The 17,836-nt window shown below is 38.5% G+C and overlaps 1 protein-coding gene across 11 annotated transcripts in view; it reads left to right on the top strand.

Annotated features, from left to right (window-relative positions):
- Positions 1 to 295: 295 nt before the first annotated feature.
- The window catches only part of KHDRBS2 (KH RNA binding domain containing, signal transduction associated 2), a 601,759-nt gene continuing 584,218 nt past the window's right edge, over positions 296 to 17,836 (top strand). For all 11 annotated transcript variants that reach the window (XM_032340352.1, XM_032340351.1, XM_032340350.1 and 8 more), the window contains exon 1: positions 296 to 640. In XM_032340352.1, the coding sequence (XP_032196243.1) occupies positions 550 to 640 (91 nt within the window). In that variant the 5' untranslated portion in view covers positions 296 to 549. The remainder of the gene's footprint in view (positions 641 to 17,836) is intronic.

Here is a 17,836-nt window from a genome sequence, read left to right as displayed (position 1 = left end):
TCTGCTAAACGGTGCTTTTCCCGCTCTCTCCTTTCTCCGCACCTCAGCCGAAGACAGAGTGCTCCACACAACTGGGCATGCCTAATAACCAGGGAAAGCTTGGGCTGCAAGAAGAAAGCGCTTGCACCTTCGGAGCGGCCCTCCCCTCTGCAGCTGCCTCCTGCCAGTCAGGCGATCCGACGTGCAGCGAGGCCCAATGAGAGTCCGCAGCCTTCGCGGGGGCCCGGCCTCTCCGGGCGCTACCACCAATGAATGGTTGGCGGAGGTGGGACGCGCCCTGTTCCCGCCTCTCCAGTTAAGGCCGCCGGTGTGAGCCGGGGCTCAGCGCGAGAGAGGGACGGGGGAAGAGACCGGCAGGTGTGGGCGCGGGGCTGAGCAGCCCGACGGCGGGAGTCGCAGTCGCTCGGTGCATGGGCCAGTGAGGACGCGCGGAGATCTCCTCGCCGCGGCGGAGGCGGAGCAGCGCCACAGCAAGGCGCTGCCCGGCGACCCTGCGTCCGAGCGAGCGGAACCTTGCGCTTCGGCAGGGGACGGTCCGAAGTCCGCGCTATGGAAGAGGAGAAATATTTGCCTGAGCTGATGGCAGAGAAAGATAGCCTGGATCCATCTTTTGTGCATGCATCGCGCCTTTTGGCGGAAGGTAGGACTTGCCCCCACAGATGGGCGCAAACCACTGGCCACTCTTCTCACCCGCGGCTTGGTTAGGGGAGTGAAGTTGGGGAGGGACGCCTGTCTCCTTCGCAGACACTGTCCCCCTGAAGATGCTCGCTTCAGAGCTCGGGCGGACCGAGCCCGTTCTTGGGGCGGGCAGCAGTGCTCCTTCTCTACGTCTTAATTTGGGGAAGACCAAAGCTACGAGACGTAATGGCAGTAGTGATGTGACCTGTTAGGATCATTGATGGAGAAACCATAAAGTGTGGCGTGGTCAGCAGGGATCTTTGCACTTTGCAGAGGAAAGGGAAATCAGTTTGGGAGTAAATGGTAATCCGTGTGGTTTTCTAAGAGCTTCTTAGCTACAAATCGGCATATATATATATATTTTTTTTCTTTCTTTCTTTCTTTCTTTCTTTCTTTCTTTCTTTCTTCTTTTTCTTTTCTTTTCTTTTTTCTTTTTGCTGCATTTCGGAAGTGATTTTGATACCCTTTATCTAATTACAGCCGTTCCTATGGAAAGTCTTAGAATTAACCTAGATTAAAACTATTTATGTTCGTAAATGTTTGTGAATGTGGCAAAGGCTAAAGTGCTTATCAATTTATTTCAAGTGTGATGATTGGGTACTCTGAGAGATACTGGCCCCTGAGAACACTTCACAAGTGATCAACTGTTTTACCAAGTGTGCATTTTCTTTTGTGTTCCTGTAATGTTAAAGGAGATTTCATTCTCAGAGGAACATGTATATCATATTTTGCATTGCTTTGAAAGATTGTTTAAACACACGCACACAAACTTCTGTATGACAGAAATATTAGCCCAGTTACTCTATTCATCTTGAAATAATGCCATCTATCTGGTAAAGATACAATATGTGTAGTTATCTACACATGCCTTTTTAAAAACAACTCCAGATTTTTTTGATGAATCTTTCATTAATGAATTTCTTTATCATCAAATTGACTACAATGCAGTTTTGTAGCTTAGGTTGTTATGGACTTACCTATACCAAAACTAAAAGTGACAACTTCCTCTTCCTTGGCCCTTCTGCATTAAAAGAAATGCTTTCTTTTTTGAGACGTAGTTGTACATGGAAGGAAAAATTGTAATCCTCCATGTAGAATTCAAATAACCACTTGGTTTGCTTAAAATTTTCATTTATAGAGTATTTATAGCACAATGAAGTCCAAGTTATCTTTTTTCTTTTTGCATACTAAACAATTAAGATTTATAATCAAAATCTTGAACATGTGAAATGGCTAAACTGCTGCAAGGAGCAGGTTGGCTTTCCAGTGGATCTGGTAGGGTGAAAAGCAATTATGCCGACTACTATCGTGGTTACTGAATGAAAATAATAGAAATTAAGTTGAAAAGTAAAGTCCATTTAAAAATGAAGTTCTCCCTCTACCTTATTGAAAATAAGGATAAATGCATAAAAGTAATAGGAATATTGACAATTAATGAGTTAATAAATGCTTAAGGTTGTTCAAAATGATTTAAAATGCAATTAAGCTTTCTGAAATCTTTTATTTCAATATATCTTACAGAAGCATCTTTATTACGCTGATAATGTCTTTAAAATGAAAAAAAAAGTTACGAATTGATTATTTTCTCTGATCTGCTAATTGGAGTTCTCTTTGGGACAGTAGGCTCAATGATTAATTCATCAGTCATTGATGGGAAGTTAGTGGAGATGGTATATGTTTCAAAACCACCACACTAAAGAAATGCATATGAGAAACTCTTAGCAGAGTGTCTAAGTATTTCTGTGGTGGATGAAACAGTCAGAAAAGGCTGTGCCTTTGATTCTTTAACATTCTATCATTCCCAGAAACTTGATTTCTTGATACTTAGGAACATGTTTGAATGTACCTTGTAATTTAATTTTTTCCCAGTAGGGGGAAGCATGTCCTGCTTTTGTAAAGAATTAGGAGGCAAAAGCTCCTAAATAGAAAAACATCTAAGTAAGAAACAAAGAGAGGTGTTCAAATTTCAGAGAAATCATAATGAGGAAAAGAGAACAGAGGAGGTGATGATTATAATCATGGAGTATATAAAAATATATGCAAAAAATGCATAAGTTTTACATTAATTCTTTATTTCTACCTTAAGTTCTTTGTATGTACTTACTAAAGAGTATAAGGTGAGTGTCCTTTGGAATCTCTAATAAATCTTAACGTACATTTTACATTGTAGATCTTTCATTGTTTTTTCAAAGGCCATTTGCCAAAATTTCCAGATTTTGTTTCAGATCTCTATAGGAGAATATGTTGAGATGATTTTATTTCTCTTACCTGGAAATGCACTGATTGAAGGCAGTGGCTATAAATAAACCTGACATAGATATTCATTTGGAGAGAAGGTGCACACTGAAGTACATTTCAGTCAGTACTGTGCAGACAGTCTCAAGACTGAGTGAGCAATAAAAATGATCCAGATGATTCAGTTCTTCAGAATGATTTTCTGGAAGCCTATATATATATATATATATAAAAGGTCAGTGATGTAAAGCAATGAGCTTTCACAGTGATTTATTTCGCATTTTTGATTGGTGATAAATGCAAGTCAGTGCTCGATTGCAACTACTTCGTAAGGCCATGGGGTTAAAATACTAGTTTCTTGATTATTTTGTTATTTTTATTGTAATTTGTTTTATTTCACTTGTTTCTGCTATGTGTTTTCAGTAGGCATGATTCTGTGAAAGCTAATGGGAGAACCCATACATTTTATGTATTTGATTGTTGCTTAGAAAAGATCTTGAATAATATGGTTTGAAGAGTGCTTATAATATGTTTGATTAATTAAAATAATTTTCCTCCTGTGATTATAATATTGTTTAATTATCCATTTGTTATGGAAGGTGCTTTTGAATATGATAAAACAGCAAACTCAGCATGATCCTTAAAGTTCCACTCAGCCTCTGAATTTGCTTGCCAGATGAAATTAGATGAGGTTATTTATATCTACGCTGCTTCTGGGAAGTGCACTAAACTGAATCCAGATACCTGGATTTTGATTCCACTTTTGCCTAAACAGAATGTTGATAAACTTCCCTTCCCCCAGGCCCTAGGCCTTGTCTCTGAAATTAAGGAGTTGGACTAAATGATGTTTGGGTTTCTTTGTAGTCCCAGACTTAATTAGAATTATAAAGTTCTCCAGTCTGCAAGATTTCCTAACCTGACTTCTTCACAAATATTGGTAGATTCATCATTATTTTGGTTGACTGATCAAATAAGGAAGTCAAATATTGCCAAATATCCCAATAGTTAATTAATTTTTTTTTTTTTTTTAACATTAGGTGGTATTTTAAAATTTGGGTGAAGAGCATGGCCTTCCATCTAGGATTGGCTTTTGTGTTTGCAGGTATAGAAAAACTTTTAAAGCTATGAGAGAAACAGGAAATAATATTTATCACAAACGCTGACTGGTGGTGACTTAACTGCATGTAGATTCTCAGTAAGATCATTATTTAATTAGGTTGTATTCCTCAAAATTTTTTCCACAAAGAATAGAGTTCTTAAATTAAAGAAAGGCATTGGTATAATGTCTAAAACTAGCATCTGATAAAAAAAAAAATAGTATTCACGTGACTTTCCTTTTGATCAGTATAACCCATTTTTTCTCCCTGTACATTTGGGATAATCTGGTTTGTTTCTTAAATAAAAAATAAAAATTAGTGAAAAAATAAATTTCAAGGTATTTTTGATTTTCAAGTGAGACATAATTATGATATAGTGCAGAAACTTTGCTTTAGCAAACAAAACACTTCGGACAGAGTGTTGACACTTAACGTCTACCATGAAATACGGGATATATCATTTATGTCCTCTCTGATTCTCCGTTTCTTCATCTGTAAAACAGAAAAAGTTGTATCTACCACCCACGGTTATTTTAAGTTTAAAAAATTCTGTTTGTGATAATATAAGCAGTATTTTATACAAACATGTATAGTATAGATCTTTTATACAAATATAACATAAACAAATTACACAAATATAAAATGATGCTTTTTAAGATTTTCTTTAACATTTTAATGGTCTTGTGGACTTGACCTCAACTTGAAGCTTGGCTTTGTAAGAAAATGAGCACTGCCTTTACTCTTTGGATCATTGCTGAGTGAATTTTGAACTTACAGACCAAATTATGAAATAAATTATCTTATGAAAAATTATTCCAATCAGAGTTTTTAAAACATTGTGTTCTGTTGTGTTCCCAATGCTCACTTTCAGTGTTTTACTTGAGCTTAATTAGCCCTTGTCCCATCCATGTCTTTCCAGGGTAATTCCAAATCTCCTCAGGCCTCCTCATAAACCCACACATCCTTCACTCTTGGCAGCTGATTTCATCCTCTGTTTTAGTAGGAAATGAATATATCTCTTCTGATATTTTTCAACCTCCCGTCATCTAAAGACCTGCATAGTCCTTCTTATTCTCCTTCATTCCCAGAATGTGCTATGTTTCTTTTTTGTTCTAGGCTGACTTGTGCACCAGTATCCTAGATCCTAATGCTTATCGTGTCCTCCAGACTCATTCCATAGTTCTGTCTCTTCTGCAGTATCTCCAACTCCCTCTCCGCTCTTTTATAGTAGTAGCCTGTAATTGATCCAATTTGAATAACTTAAAAAAATATTTTTTTCACTTGCCAAAAGTAACCCAAATTTTCTCTCTCCATACTCCTTGTTTCCTTCAAGTTTCCAGTAGTATTAGGCTTTACTTAGCTGCCTCACTTTCTCAGTTAACCTCTTCAAAGCTCTTCATTCTGGCTTCTGTCTTCTTCATTGTCCTAAAACCAGTGACCAGGAGACAGAGTCGTCTCCGAATTGCCAAATCCAATAAAATCTTTCTGACCTCTCATCAGGTCTCTTGGCTGCAGTTTCCACTGTTGGCCTTTTTCCAGTTTCTTGGCTTTCCCCTTGGCTTCCAGGCACTACCATATTCTTGATTTACTCTTCTCTGTTTCTTGTCCTCACCATCCTTTATCTGTCTTCTCCCCTCCCCAGCTATGCTTGCCAGAGTGATTCACTCAAAGTCAAAGTTTGACTGTGTCACACTTTTTAATATTCTCTTTGGGCAAGCCTCCTCTAACATCATGCCAGCAGCAGGAGAGGGGACATTACCTTAACACCTGCAGGTGGAGGTGAAAGTCCATGTTCCCCACTAGGGACCCATTGACACCATTCTGGCCAGAAAGAGGGAGGTGCACTCTGTTCCTGTTTCCTACTTGGGACTCCAGTAGGGTTGGGGAGGCCTCACTCCTGTTGGAGCATGATGAAAATTCCAGCAGAATGAGTCCTCTGATACCACCCTGGCTTGGAGGGAGAAGGGCGTCTTGTTACTCTTTGTAAGATGGAAGGCCAAGGTTTCTCCATGGCCTCCACTTCAGGGCACATACTTACTGCGGGTGGAAATGAAGTCCCTGTTCCTCATCTAGTCTTTTCTGATTCCAGCCAGAGAGGAAAAATATATCTCTTTACATTTGGGTGAGATTAGAAGTCTAGGCTCCTCTATTTAACCTTTTTTGACAGAGGTGAGCACAAGATGCTGTTTTGTTTTGTTTTGTTTTCTTCTTTCTTTCTGTATTATTTGGCTAGAGAAGGATGTTTGTCTAAAAGTTTTCTATCTCGCTAGGTTGCTCTCTTTCTAGTCCTTTGGCTAGCAGGCTTCTCTCTCTTTTTTTTTTTTAAATTTTTTATTTTTTATAAACATATATTTTTATCCCCAGGGGTACAGGTCTGTGAATCACCAGGTTTACACACTTCACAGCACTCACCAAAGCACATACCCTCCCCAATGTCCATAATCCCACCCCCTTCTCCCAAACCCCCTCCCCCCAGCAACCCTCAGTTTGTTTTGTGAGATTAAGAGTCACTTATGGTTTGTCTCCCTCCCAATCCCATCTTGTTTCATTTATTCTTCTCCTACCCACTTAAGCCCCCATGTTGCATCACCACTTCCTCATATCAGGGAGATCATATGATAGTTGTCTTTCTCTGCTTGACTTATTTCGCTAAGCATGATACGCTCTAGTTCCATCCATGTTGTCGCAAATGGCAAGATTTCATTTCTTTTGATGGCTGCATAGTATTCCATTGTGTATATATACCACATCTTCTTGAACCATTCATCTGTTGTTGGGCATTTAGGTTCTTTCCATAGTTTAGCTATTGTGGACATTGCTGCTATAAACATTCGGGTGCACATGCCCCTTTGGATCACTACGTTTGTATCTTTAGGGTAAATACCCAATAGTGCAATTGCTGGGTCATAGGGCAGTTCTATTTTCAACATTTTGAGGAACCTCCATGCTGTTTTCCAGAGTGGCTGCACCAGCTTGCATTCCCACCAACAGTGTAGGAGGGTTCCCCTTTCTCCGCATCCTCGCCAGCATCTGTCATTTCCTGACTTGTTGATTTTAGCCATTCTGACTGGTGTGAGGTGATATCTCATTGTGGTTTTGATTTGTATTTCCCTGATGCCGAGTGATATGGAGCACTTTTTCATGTGTCTGTTGGCCATCTGGATGTCTTCTTTGCAGAAATGTCTGTTCATGTCCTCTGCCCATTTCTTGATTGGATTATTTGTTCTTTGGGTGTTAGCAGGCTTCTCTTAAGGCTTTTTTTTCCCCTTTCTGTCTGCTTCTGTTGACTTTTCTGGTTTGCCAGCTTTTCTCATACTCACTTTGATGCATCTGCAGCTCAAGAAAAATTAAGGAAATGACTCCCATCTCATTCTTGGGTCTTGTGATATCTCACCAGCCATCCTTCTTTTTTCTTCCTTCTGTTCCTGAACCCAGAAGTCAGATCTGTGTGTCTGATGCACAGTAAGGCAATCTCTAAGTCACCAGGTTTAAAGCAGTAAAAGTTTATTCTCAAAAGAGCAGCCCAAGGAGAAGGCAGGGATTTGGTCAGAAATCTGCCTTGTCTTTGTTGAGCCTAAGGACTATGGAGCTAGCAAGGTATGTGGGAGTTAGGGCAGGTACTGGATAGGCCTTGAAACTTATTTACAAGGAGAGGCTCAAAATTTTTGAGATTGTGTGCTGTTTTGGACATCCAGGCTCCATTCTAGGGCCCTGGTGCATTATATTCGTGTCTGCAGAACAGGTGTTACCAAGTAGCCTCCTTCCCTGGTTCTTGCAGGTAGTATTGGAAAAAAATAACAAAGAACAAGGTTGATAATTTTTGCATGGCTATGGAAGAATGTGCCTATGTGCATCATTGAGATTATAATGAAGGAAAAGCCTAGAGTGGGTTGACATGAATAAAGAAGTGGGAGCCCAGACTTCACAGTGTCTTCTATGTTTATTTCATATGTAATATTCAGTCCCTACTTATTTGTATATTGTAATTTCTTTCTTTTTTCTTTCTTTCTTTCTTTTTTTTTTTTTCTTTTAAGATTTTATTTATTTATTTAACAGAGAGAGAGAGAGGAGAGAGAGATCACAAGCAGGCAGAGAGGCAGGCAGAGAGAGAGGGTGAAGCAGGCTCCCTGCCGAACAGAGAGCCCGATGCGGGACTCGATTCCAGGACCCGAGATCATGACCTGAGCCGAAGGCAGAGGCTTAACCCACTGAGCCACCCAGGAGCCCCTGTAATTTATTTCTTTATAAAATTTTCCTGTGAGAGGCACTTGGGTGGCATAATAAAGTACGTTGGACTCTTGGTTTCAGCTCAGGTTGATGAGATCAAGCCTGGATTGGGCTCTGAGCTCAGTGCAAAGTTTGCTTAATATTCTCATTCCTTGGGCGCCTGGGTGGCTCAGTTGGTTAAGCGACTGCCTTCAGCTCAGGTCATGATCCTGAAGTACCGGGATCGAGTCCCACATCGGGCTCCCAGCTCTATGGGGAGTCTGCTTCTCCCTCTGACCTTCTCCCATCTCATGCTCTCTCTCACTCTTTCTCTCTCTCTCAAATAAATAAATAAAATCTTTTAAAAAAAAAAAAAACAACAACTCTCTCTCCCTCTGCCCCTCCCCTTCCTTCCCTGGCTATGGAGCGTGCTATTTCTCTCTCTAACTCTCTCTCTCTTAAATAAATAAATAAATCTTAATTTTTTTTTTTTCTTGTAAATGAGTGTTAGACATTGTACATTCATATTTTATTAACTGGTTATATATGAATGAGAATGACCAGGATAAACCCATCTGGATAATGGGCGCAATATCTTATTTCAAAGATGCTTTGAGACAGTTTCTGAAACTGAGATCAAAGTGATGTCTGGTCATTATTCTTAGTTTTTCTGTTTAAGTATACAATCTAGATTGAAGCTCTTTGTTTCCATAGCAGCTGAAGGGAAAGAAGTTTTAGATGTAGTTTTTGGAAACCCTTGGAAATAATTCTATAGTATTGCCCACTTTTCTTATACTCTCATTTGTTTGATGCCTGATTTGATCTTTTATTTTTTTGTCTGAATATATAAGAAATGTGTCTTAATTGGAATTATATTCTGATAACAGTTTATTTTTAAAAGCTGTAAATAGTGAAAGATTTAATAAATTCAGAGATTGAAATATGATTCTTTTTCTCACAAAAATGGTTAATTTCAATAAAATAAGTGTGGTATGGAAATTGATTTATTTAAAATAATGGCATACAAGTTGAAAACCGATTTGCCAAATTGTTAGCAAATACCTATGCTGTATGGCGTCTTCATGTTCTCAATATTTTATGTTTTGTTAATGAACATGATTGCATCTTTTATTTGGTAAAAACTTGAGAAGGCATAGCCAAGCATCCTGTTGCTCAATTATTATTAACTACTTTGGGAAATAAGTCATTTGTAGCATATCCTCCTTTGTCTCTTGCACACTATTTCCAAGCAGATTTTGCAGTAGAGAGGTAAGGAACATTTGAGAACACCAGAATGACAAATTTTTAGGCTGTTTACTATAGATACCCTTATAGTTTAGCTACAGTTTGGGATCGGATTAGGATTCTACTGCATTGAACTATGTAATCACACATGCACTTTGATGTGTGTTGGTACCATTTGTCTGCAACATGTGCTGTTGGTATTTGAAGAGGTAGTAGATGTTTAGTGTGTTGTTTTCTGAATAATCTGTGGGAGATTCAGTATATACATAAGCTGCAAATAGCAGTGCATGGGAAGATCTGCTAGGTTTTACAGACCAATGATATCATGGGAATTCATGATTCTTGTTGGTCATGGTTTCCATAGATTCTTCTTCATTGTTGTCATTGCTGTCAACATTTATTGGGAGATTACTCTTTTGTCAGATGCCTTACTAGAGGTTTTGCATGCATTACCACAATTAACTCATCCATCAACCCTGTGTGATAGTTATTACCATCATCCTTGTTTTACAAATGGGAAAAATGAAAAATTAGGGAAGTCCATTTATCTCAAGTCACACAACAAATAAATTGTAAATCTGAACCCCAGAGATCACATGTAACCATTGCAGGGTATTGTCTCTTGTGAAAGAGACATAGTTTTAGTGAGGCTTTAAAAGAAGGGCCAATATTAATATGCAAAGTATGCCTAGGAGATCAGCGTGGATGTTGCCATTAATTTGAAATAGGTTCCTGAATGCAAGTATTGGATGAAATTACTTCACAATATTGTTACATAATTATAGCATATAAAAGGTTGGTGAATTTATAAGTGGGGAAATTTTCTTAAGTACAGAATTGGGTTAAAGATTATTCAGATAGCCTAAATTTTCCGAATGTCCTCTATTGACAGTGGTCTCTGAGGGAGTTTGGTGATGAGGTGGCAAGGGACAAGAGAACATTTTCCACTTTTTTTTTTTTCTTTTTGAATCCTAAAAAGTGATTGGAGAACTTTGTGTGATTTGCTGAGGCATTTTTCTTTCCATGTTTATTAGAAAATTACTTATATTTGCCGAATTCTTCTAGGGAAGGGCAGCTATAGGTCCTCTCTTTGTGTCTTGAGGCAGTGTTGGTTTTGTTTAAAATTTGGAAGTGGGCAAATTTCACATGTGGTCAGAAGCAGATAGCTCAGCAACATGGCTTGATTAAAATGTTATCTATAGGTTCTGCGGTTTTAGGATTTAATAACTTTGAAACGGAATGGTTGGTATTATTACACTGTTATCAGAAATGGCACAATTGATGCCTATTTCCTTTAAAATATTAAAGATTAGATTTTACTCTTCTAATAGAAAAGCAGAATGAATGTGTTTTCTCTAGAGTGTAGATATTTTTAGCAGGTTTATAGAATTGTGTGTCAGAAAATGATGGGCCCTGGCTACAACTCAGAAAAAGGAGCCTCTGTGACAGAAACTCAGTAAAGAGGCTGAAGGAGAAGAAATTTGTTAATTTGAGAATAGAGGGATGGCTAAAGGAATAGCTTCTTTTATTGAACTTAGGCTCAGGTCCTTGCATTATATCCCAAAGGCAGGTAATACTTCACCTATATATGGGAGAAGATAAAGAGGCAGATTAGAGAGTAGCATACTCAATTTGGTTTTTTTAAGCAGTAAGTCAGAGGTTATATAGATGTTCAATTATAATATAAAAGACTGTCAAAAAGCAACCATCAAACATTAAACACTATTGAGTATTACTGGTTTAGGGGAATACGAAGAACATGGCTTAGATAAGTTTTAGAGGAGTTAAATACCTGTAACTATAGAATTTATTGCTTCTTTTAAAATACTCTTCTCCAGCAAATTTAAGGAATTTGATACACATGCAGCAATTCACTCATTGTGTGAAAGAACACTATAAAATGCAAATAGTAGATCAATGAATACATAATAGAATAAGTTTCTTATATGTTTTTAGGCTTGTAAATATTCCTTAAGTGGGAAATTTAAGTGAGTGTTAAGTTGAATTAGGTACCATTCATGTCTCCAGATAGTCTAAGTTTTTCTTTCTGGGAGGGAAAAAAAAAACCAACCCAAACCAAAACCAAAACCAAAACAAAAAAACAAAAAAAAAACCCAAAACTAGAAACTGTTTTTTTAATCCATCCAAGAGCTGGTGGAAGAAGAGGCCCTTAAGGAATTGTGTGAAGATGAAAGAACATTTGGTGTGCTGAGGCAGATGGCATTTTATTATATGATTCTGTTTTGGAATGGACTGGGTGATAGATGGCTGTGCTTTAAGCTAGTATTCTGGAATTGGTGAAAGATTGGAAATTATGTCATATCCACATAAGGAAAATCTAGCAGAATAAAGCATTGCGATAATTAAAGGCCACTTAATGGAATTAGATGGAAGTGTTAAGTGTTTGAAATAAGTTGCAGTAAGCCAACTGGTTTTCTTTGAGTAGAATAAGTGTGTGTGTGTATGTGTTAAGCATATACTGGACATAGGTAAAGAATGAAAAACAGTGCAGACTTGGTTCACTGTTTTTTATTATCTGTGCTCTTCATTGCCATTGGAGACTTAACTTTAGATTGGGGAGGTAACAAGAGTTTTAGGCAACTAAATAAGGACACCTAGGTGGCTCAGTCTGTTAAACATCTGCCTTCGGCTCAGATCTGGGATTGAGCACTGCAATGGGCTTTCTGCTCCACCGGAAGCTTCCTTCTCCCTCTGCCTCTGCCTCTCTCTCGGTCTCTCATGAATAAATAATAGAAAAAAAAAAAGAGTTATAGGCAATTAAATAATTCCCATAGCATCTGCAAAATGCAATCATAAAGTAAATAGATGATGCTTTAGGAGTGCTGGCTAGGGCACCTAAAGGAGTCTACATGTAAGGGCCTATTCAGCCAGTGCGGCCCCACCCCGGTTGAACTGCCATTTTGTTGTAAAACTTAAATTGACTTTGCCACCTGCCCAGGGGAACTTACTTAAAAACAAGTCCCGGAAACCAGTCCCAGGTAACAAAGGCCACATACAAGGGTGGGTCAGGCCAGGTGGAGGTATTCTATCAGTGGGGGCGCATACTGTCTCCTAGCTACCAAGAAGTATGGGCCCTGCCCTTTGGGCACATTTTGGGTGCCAATTCTGAACTAGGTAATAGGCTGGTTCAAATATCTACTAGGGTAAATTGTAATTCAGTTGGTCGCCTAGCATCATTGTGGAGTTTCCTGTGTGTGTTACAATTTCATTGGCCACCTGTGTGTGGCCAGGCCCAACCACATGGCATTTGCTCTATAAAAGTTAGTCTGGAGAGCAGGGAGGGGTCATCCTCTCTGTTGGGGTGGCCCAGACCGGTCTGTTTGACGGTCAGTCTGATTCCTGATGCTTGGCGTGAAATAAAGCTTTGCTTGACTTTCACTTTGTATCAGTCTCGCTCCTTTAATCATGGACCCATTATTGGGGTACCCAATTTTGGGGGGACCCAACATACAGAAGTCAAGGTTGTCTTCAGTAGGAAGGGGCATGTTAGTTGAGGTCTAACAAATAAGTAGTATATGGCCAAGATTCGGGGAAGAAGGATCTCGAAGTGTACAGGGCTATATAGCAAACAACACCTCCAAAGCCTAAAAAAAGAACATTTATTTGAGTAAGTATAAGTTAAATGGGATATTGTGATTTATAATAAGAAATACATACTCGGTTTTTCTTCTGTGTTCCTGTCAGAGCTCCTAAAACTTTTGGAATTTCCTGAGTACAGCCATTAAGGTCTTTTGTTATGTTAATGAAGTGATTTTTCAAATTTACCTAAGGATGGGAGCTGGTTGTCAGGAAACTAACCCTGTGATTAGATGGCTATAACTTTCTCTTCCACTCCCACTGACCTTCCAGAAGGGAAAGGGGGGCGTGGAATCCATTGCCAGTGGCCATTGATTTAAACATGTAATTCAGTCTCTGTAAAAACTCTGAAGGACTAGGTCAAAGAGCTTCCTGGTTGGTGAACTCTAGGAAATTTGGGAGAGCACTGAGCTCAGAGAGAACATGGAAGCTCCTCAACCTTTCCCAGTACGTTACCCTGTGCATCTCTTCTGTCTGGCTCTACCTGAGTTATCTCCTTTGGGATAAACTGGTAATCTAACAACTATGATATTTTTGTGAGTTCTGTGAGCTGCTCTAGCAAATTAATTGAACTCAAGGAGGCTATGAGACTTCTGCTGACAGCCAGTTTGTTAGAAGTGCAGGTAGCAACCTAGATTTGCAACTGGCATCTTCTGTCCAAGGAAGGGAGGATTGGAATCCCCAGCCTATAACTGGTCAGTCAGAAGTACGGGTAACAACCTGGGCCTGCAGTTGGTGTTTGAAGTGGAGAGGGGACTGTCTTGTAGGATTAAACCCCTAACCTGTGGTATCTGATATTATCTCTGGTTCTAGTGTCAGAATTGCTTGTGCTGTGTGGGAGGGAACTCCTGCACCCACCCCACCCCACCCCCCAACTTTGGAATTGGGTCAAGAGATCCAAAAGATTAAGTATGTTTGGAAAATACAGTAAAAGAGAAAGCATCAAGAAAAGTGGGTGTAGGGGCGCCTGGGTGGCTCAGTGGGTTAAAGCCTCTGCTTTCAGCTCAGGTCATGATCTCAGGGTCCTGGGATCGAGCCTCGCATCGGGCTCTCTGCTTGGTGGGGAGCCTGCTTCCCCCTCTCTCTCTGTCTGCCTCTCTGCCTACTTGTGATCTCTCTCTCTGTGTCAAATAAATAAAATAAAAAAATCTAAAAAAAAAAGTGGGTGTAATGAGAATAGTAGTGGCTTAGTACACATATCCTGTAAACTACTGTGTTAAGTTTGGATTTATTCGAAAAGCAATAGTAAGTCATTTAAAGGTTTTTAAAAGGGCAGATAGGACATCAGAGTTTCATTTAAAGCATAGCGTGGCTGCAGTGTTGGAGAATGGAATCAACAGATAAAAGACATAGGCAGGTTTTTGGATAGCTAAAGCAGCAATCCGGGAGAGAAGTTATGGTGACCTGAATTCAGATAATGAGAGACATGAAATGGACATAACTAATAGAAATTTAGCAAGTAAAAGATAAAGGTTAAGAATGGATAGAGGGTTTGAAAAATAAAGGGTGGTCAAGGCTGTTGTCTGGGTTGTTCCTTTGAAATAGTGGTATCAGTTGTAGACTGGTTTGAGGGTGGTATCAATTATTAAGCTAGAAATTAAAGGAGGTTAATGCTGAGTTCAGGTGGATACACATACATAAACGTGAAAGCGCACTTGAAGTGTAGGGTTTGGAGTAAGATATGTGCTACCTGTAATGGTTTCATTAGCATGTAGGTGATAACTGACTTTAGAAGTTAGAAGAGCTCACCTAGGGGGAGAGGATATGGAGTACAACAGACAGGAGATTTAGGATAAAACCCTGAGGAATGTCTGCATGAAAGAAGAGAAAAGAAAAGTCTACAAAATGGACTAAAAGGACTTTCCTAGAATATAGATAGGAAAGATCAAGTAAGTTCAGTGTCAGATAGAGTATTGGGATGATGAAGGATTTGGTTAATATTTTCAAGTGCTGCAGATAGGCCAATTAAAACAAAGATTATACATTTCTTTTTTAATATTTAATTTTAATTAATTAATATATAGTGCATTATTAGTTTCAGGAGTAGAATTTAGTGATTTGTCAGGTGCATGTAACACCCAGAGCTCAAACATCACATGCCCTTCTTAATGCCTGTCACCTGGTTACCCCATCCCCATCCCTCTCCTCTCCAGCAGCCCTCAGCTTGTTCCCCATAGTTACAAGTCTCTTATGGTTTACTTCCCCCTCTGTTTTTATCTTATTTTATTTTTCCTTCCCTTACCCTATGTTCATCTGTTTTGTTTCTTAAATTCCCCATATGAGTAAAATCATATGGTATTTGTCTTCTCTGACTGGACTATTTTGCTTAGCAGTAATACACTCTAGTTCCATCCATGTCATTGCAAATCACAAAATTGCATTTTTGATGGCTGAATAATATTCCACTGCACTACTTTTTTAAATATACTTATATATATTATATATTTTATATATTCATATATGTACATTTTATTTTACATAGTATATATATAATTTTAATTTTCTTAAGTGCCTTTTGAAAGGCAGAAGTATACACACACCACATCTTCCCTATCCATTCATCCGTCGATGGATATCTGGGCTCTTTCCTTATTTTGGCTATTGTGGACATTGCTGCTATATACATTTCTTCTAATGGATTTGGCAAAAAAGAACAAATCAACAGAGGTGATGAAGAAAATCTCAAATTTCTTCAACCTGAGGAGTGAATAGTAAGGCTATGAGAGAATGAGGTTGGAAAACTCTTTGAGAAACTTCAGCTTCATAGAGGACAAGAACTAGGAGTAATTTGTTAAACTACGAAAAATTAAAAATATTCAAATATTTTCACCTAAAAACAGCAATTTTGTACGGTTTAATATATGTGGGGGAGAGAGGCATTTAAGGGTAGTGGTTAACAGCATAGGTGCTGGAACTAGACTCCCCAAGTTCCAATTTTATTCTTATAATTAAAGCTCTGTATTATTTTGGTGAGTTACTTTCACCTCTATGTGCCTCTTTTCCTCATGTGTAAAATACACGAATAGTTCTAGGCTAACAAGACAATGACAGCCAAGCATTATTGTTTCTTTTGCTCACTTTAAATTACAGTGTGATTCCTAGACTGCTCCATCATCTCTGTTTCCCATTCCCTCTGCTTCCACCTTGCTCCTTTTCTTAGCTTTACATGGACCGTCCTAATACAAAACTACATCTCATATCAAAAAATTGTCAGTTTAATCCCTACTCTTTTTCCCAGACTGTCTTTGAACTTGAGTCTTTCCTTATCCCAAATCCATTGCATGCACCTGTTGTTTCGTTTGACTGTTCTTATTGACTTGCTGGCATATACAACTTTGTTGACCATTGCCCCTTTCTAGATATACTTTCCCCCTTGAATATGTGATTCTACCATCAATATAGGAATTTACCACTTTCGTTCTAATCAGTGAAGCTATGATGAACCATGAGCATAAGATGGGTGCCAAATCTATGATACTCTTCGATCCCTTAAAACTTGTACTATGAGCATTTTTCCACACTGAGTAACATTATAATGTGAAAAGATACATGAGTTCATTTCAGGACCGGAGGAAATACTGTGTTGGTCCTGAAAGAAAACATGTGCTTATGCAAAATTTTAATTATACATTTCAAGGTTAAACATTCCTTTTGAAACATTTAGTGTGTGTGTGTGTGTGTGTGTGTGTGTGCGTGTGTGTGTATGGTTATTTCTTAGTCTGGAATGTGGTAAAACAGGTTTGAGTACTATTATAGCAGAAAGAACACATCAAGAGAAGTCAAAATACTAGTGTTTGAGTCCCAGATCTGCTATCTCTTTGCTTTGTGACTGTGAGCAAATTTCTAAATCTCTTGAACCTGTATTTCCTAATTTATCAAACAGGCAGGCTCTTATTGGCTATATCATAGCTCAACCAATCATCTCATGAATCCTATGCAAGGGTACATTTAGTACATATCCAATGGCAGAAATCAGTGAAGATTCTTATCTTTACTCCACTTTGCCTGGTTTGCTTACTTTAAAGATATTGAGGCAAATTTTATAAACAGTGAAATATGGTTTTTAGGTATACAATTTGATGACTTTTGATAATTGTATAATCTTGTGTAAGTAATACTCTTGGCATAGTGGAGAACATTTCTTTCCCTCAGCCCGGAGACTTTCCTTACGACCCCTTCCCATTAATCTTCATTTCCTTTGCCGGCCACTATCGTGTTTTCTACTGTTTTAGATTACTTTGACTCTTCTTCAACTTTATGTAAATGGAATAATAGACTGCGTACACTTCCTTCTTAAGATCAGTGTTATTTTTGAAGTCATCCATAAGTGTTTTTGCACTTATCAATAATTTTTTTTTTCTTGCTGAGTAGTGTTCCATTGTATAAGTATGTCATAATTTGTTTATCCAATCCCTTGTGGATGGACATTTGGGCTATTTTCGGTGTTACTGTATTATAAATAAGCTGCTACGAATGTTCCTGTGCACTATTTTGTTGAACAAATGTTCTCTTTACTTGGAGTGGGATTTCACGGTCTTAGAATGTCTATGTGTAGTTAGCCTTATTTTATAAGGTATTGCCAAATATTGCTTTAAATCGATTGAAATATTTCACCTTCCATCAGTGATCTATGAAGACTCTAGCTGTTCCACTTCCTGGCCAACATTTGAAGTTCTCAGTCTTTTTAACAACAGTTATGCTAGTGGTTTCAAGTGCTAACTTAACCTTGGTGTTCGTTCGCATTTCCTTGATGATTGATGATGCTGAGCATATTTTCA

The sequence above is a fragment of the Mustela erminea genome, chromosome 4 (assembly GCF_009829155.1).
Source record: "Mustela erminea isolate mMusErm1 chromosome 4, mMusErm1.Pri, whole genome shotgun sequence".
NCBI lineage: Eukaryota > Metazoa > Chordata > Mammalia > Carnivora > Mustelidae > Mustela > Mustela erminea.
The sequence above is the reverse complement of the archived record's forward strand: the minus strand, read 5'-3'. Positions and strand labels throughout refer to the sequence as shown.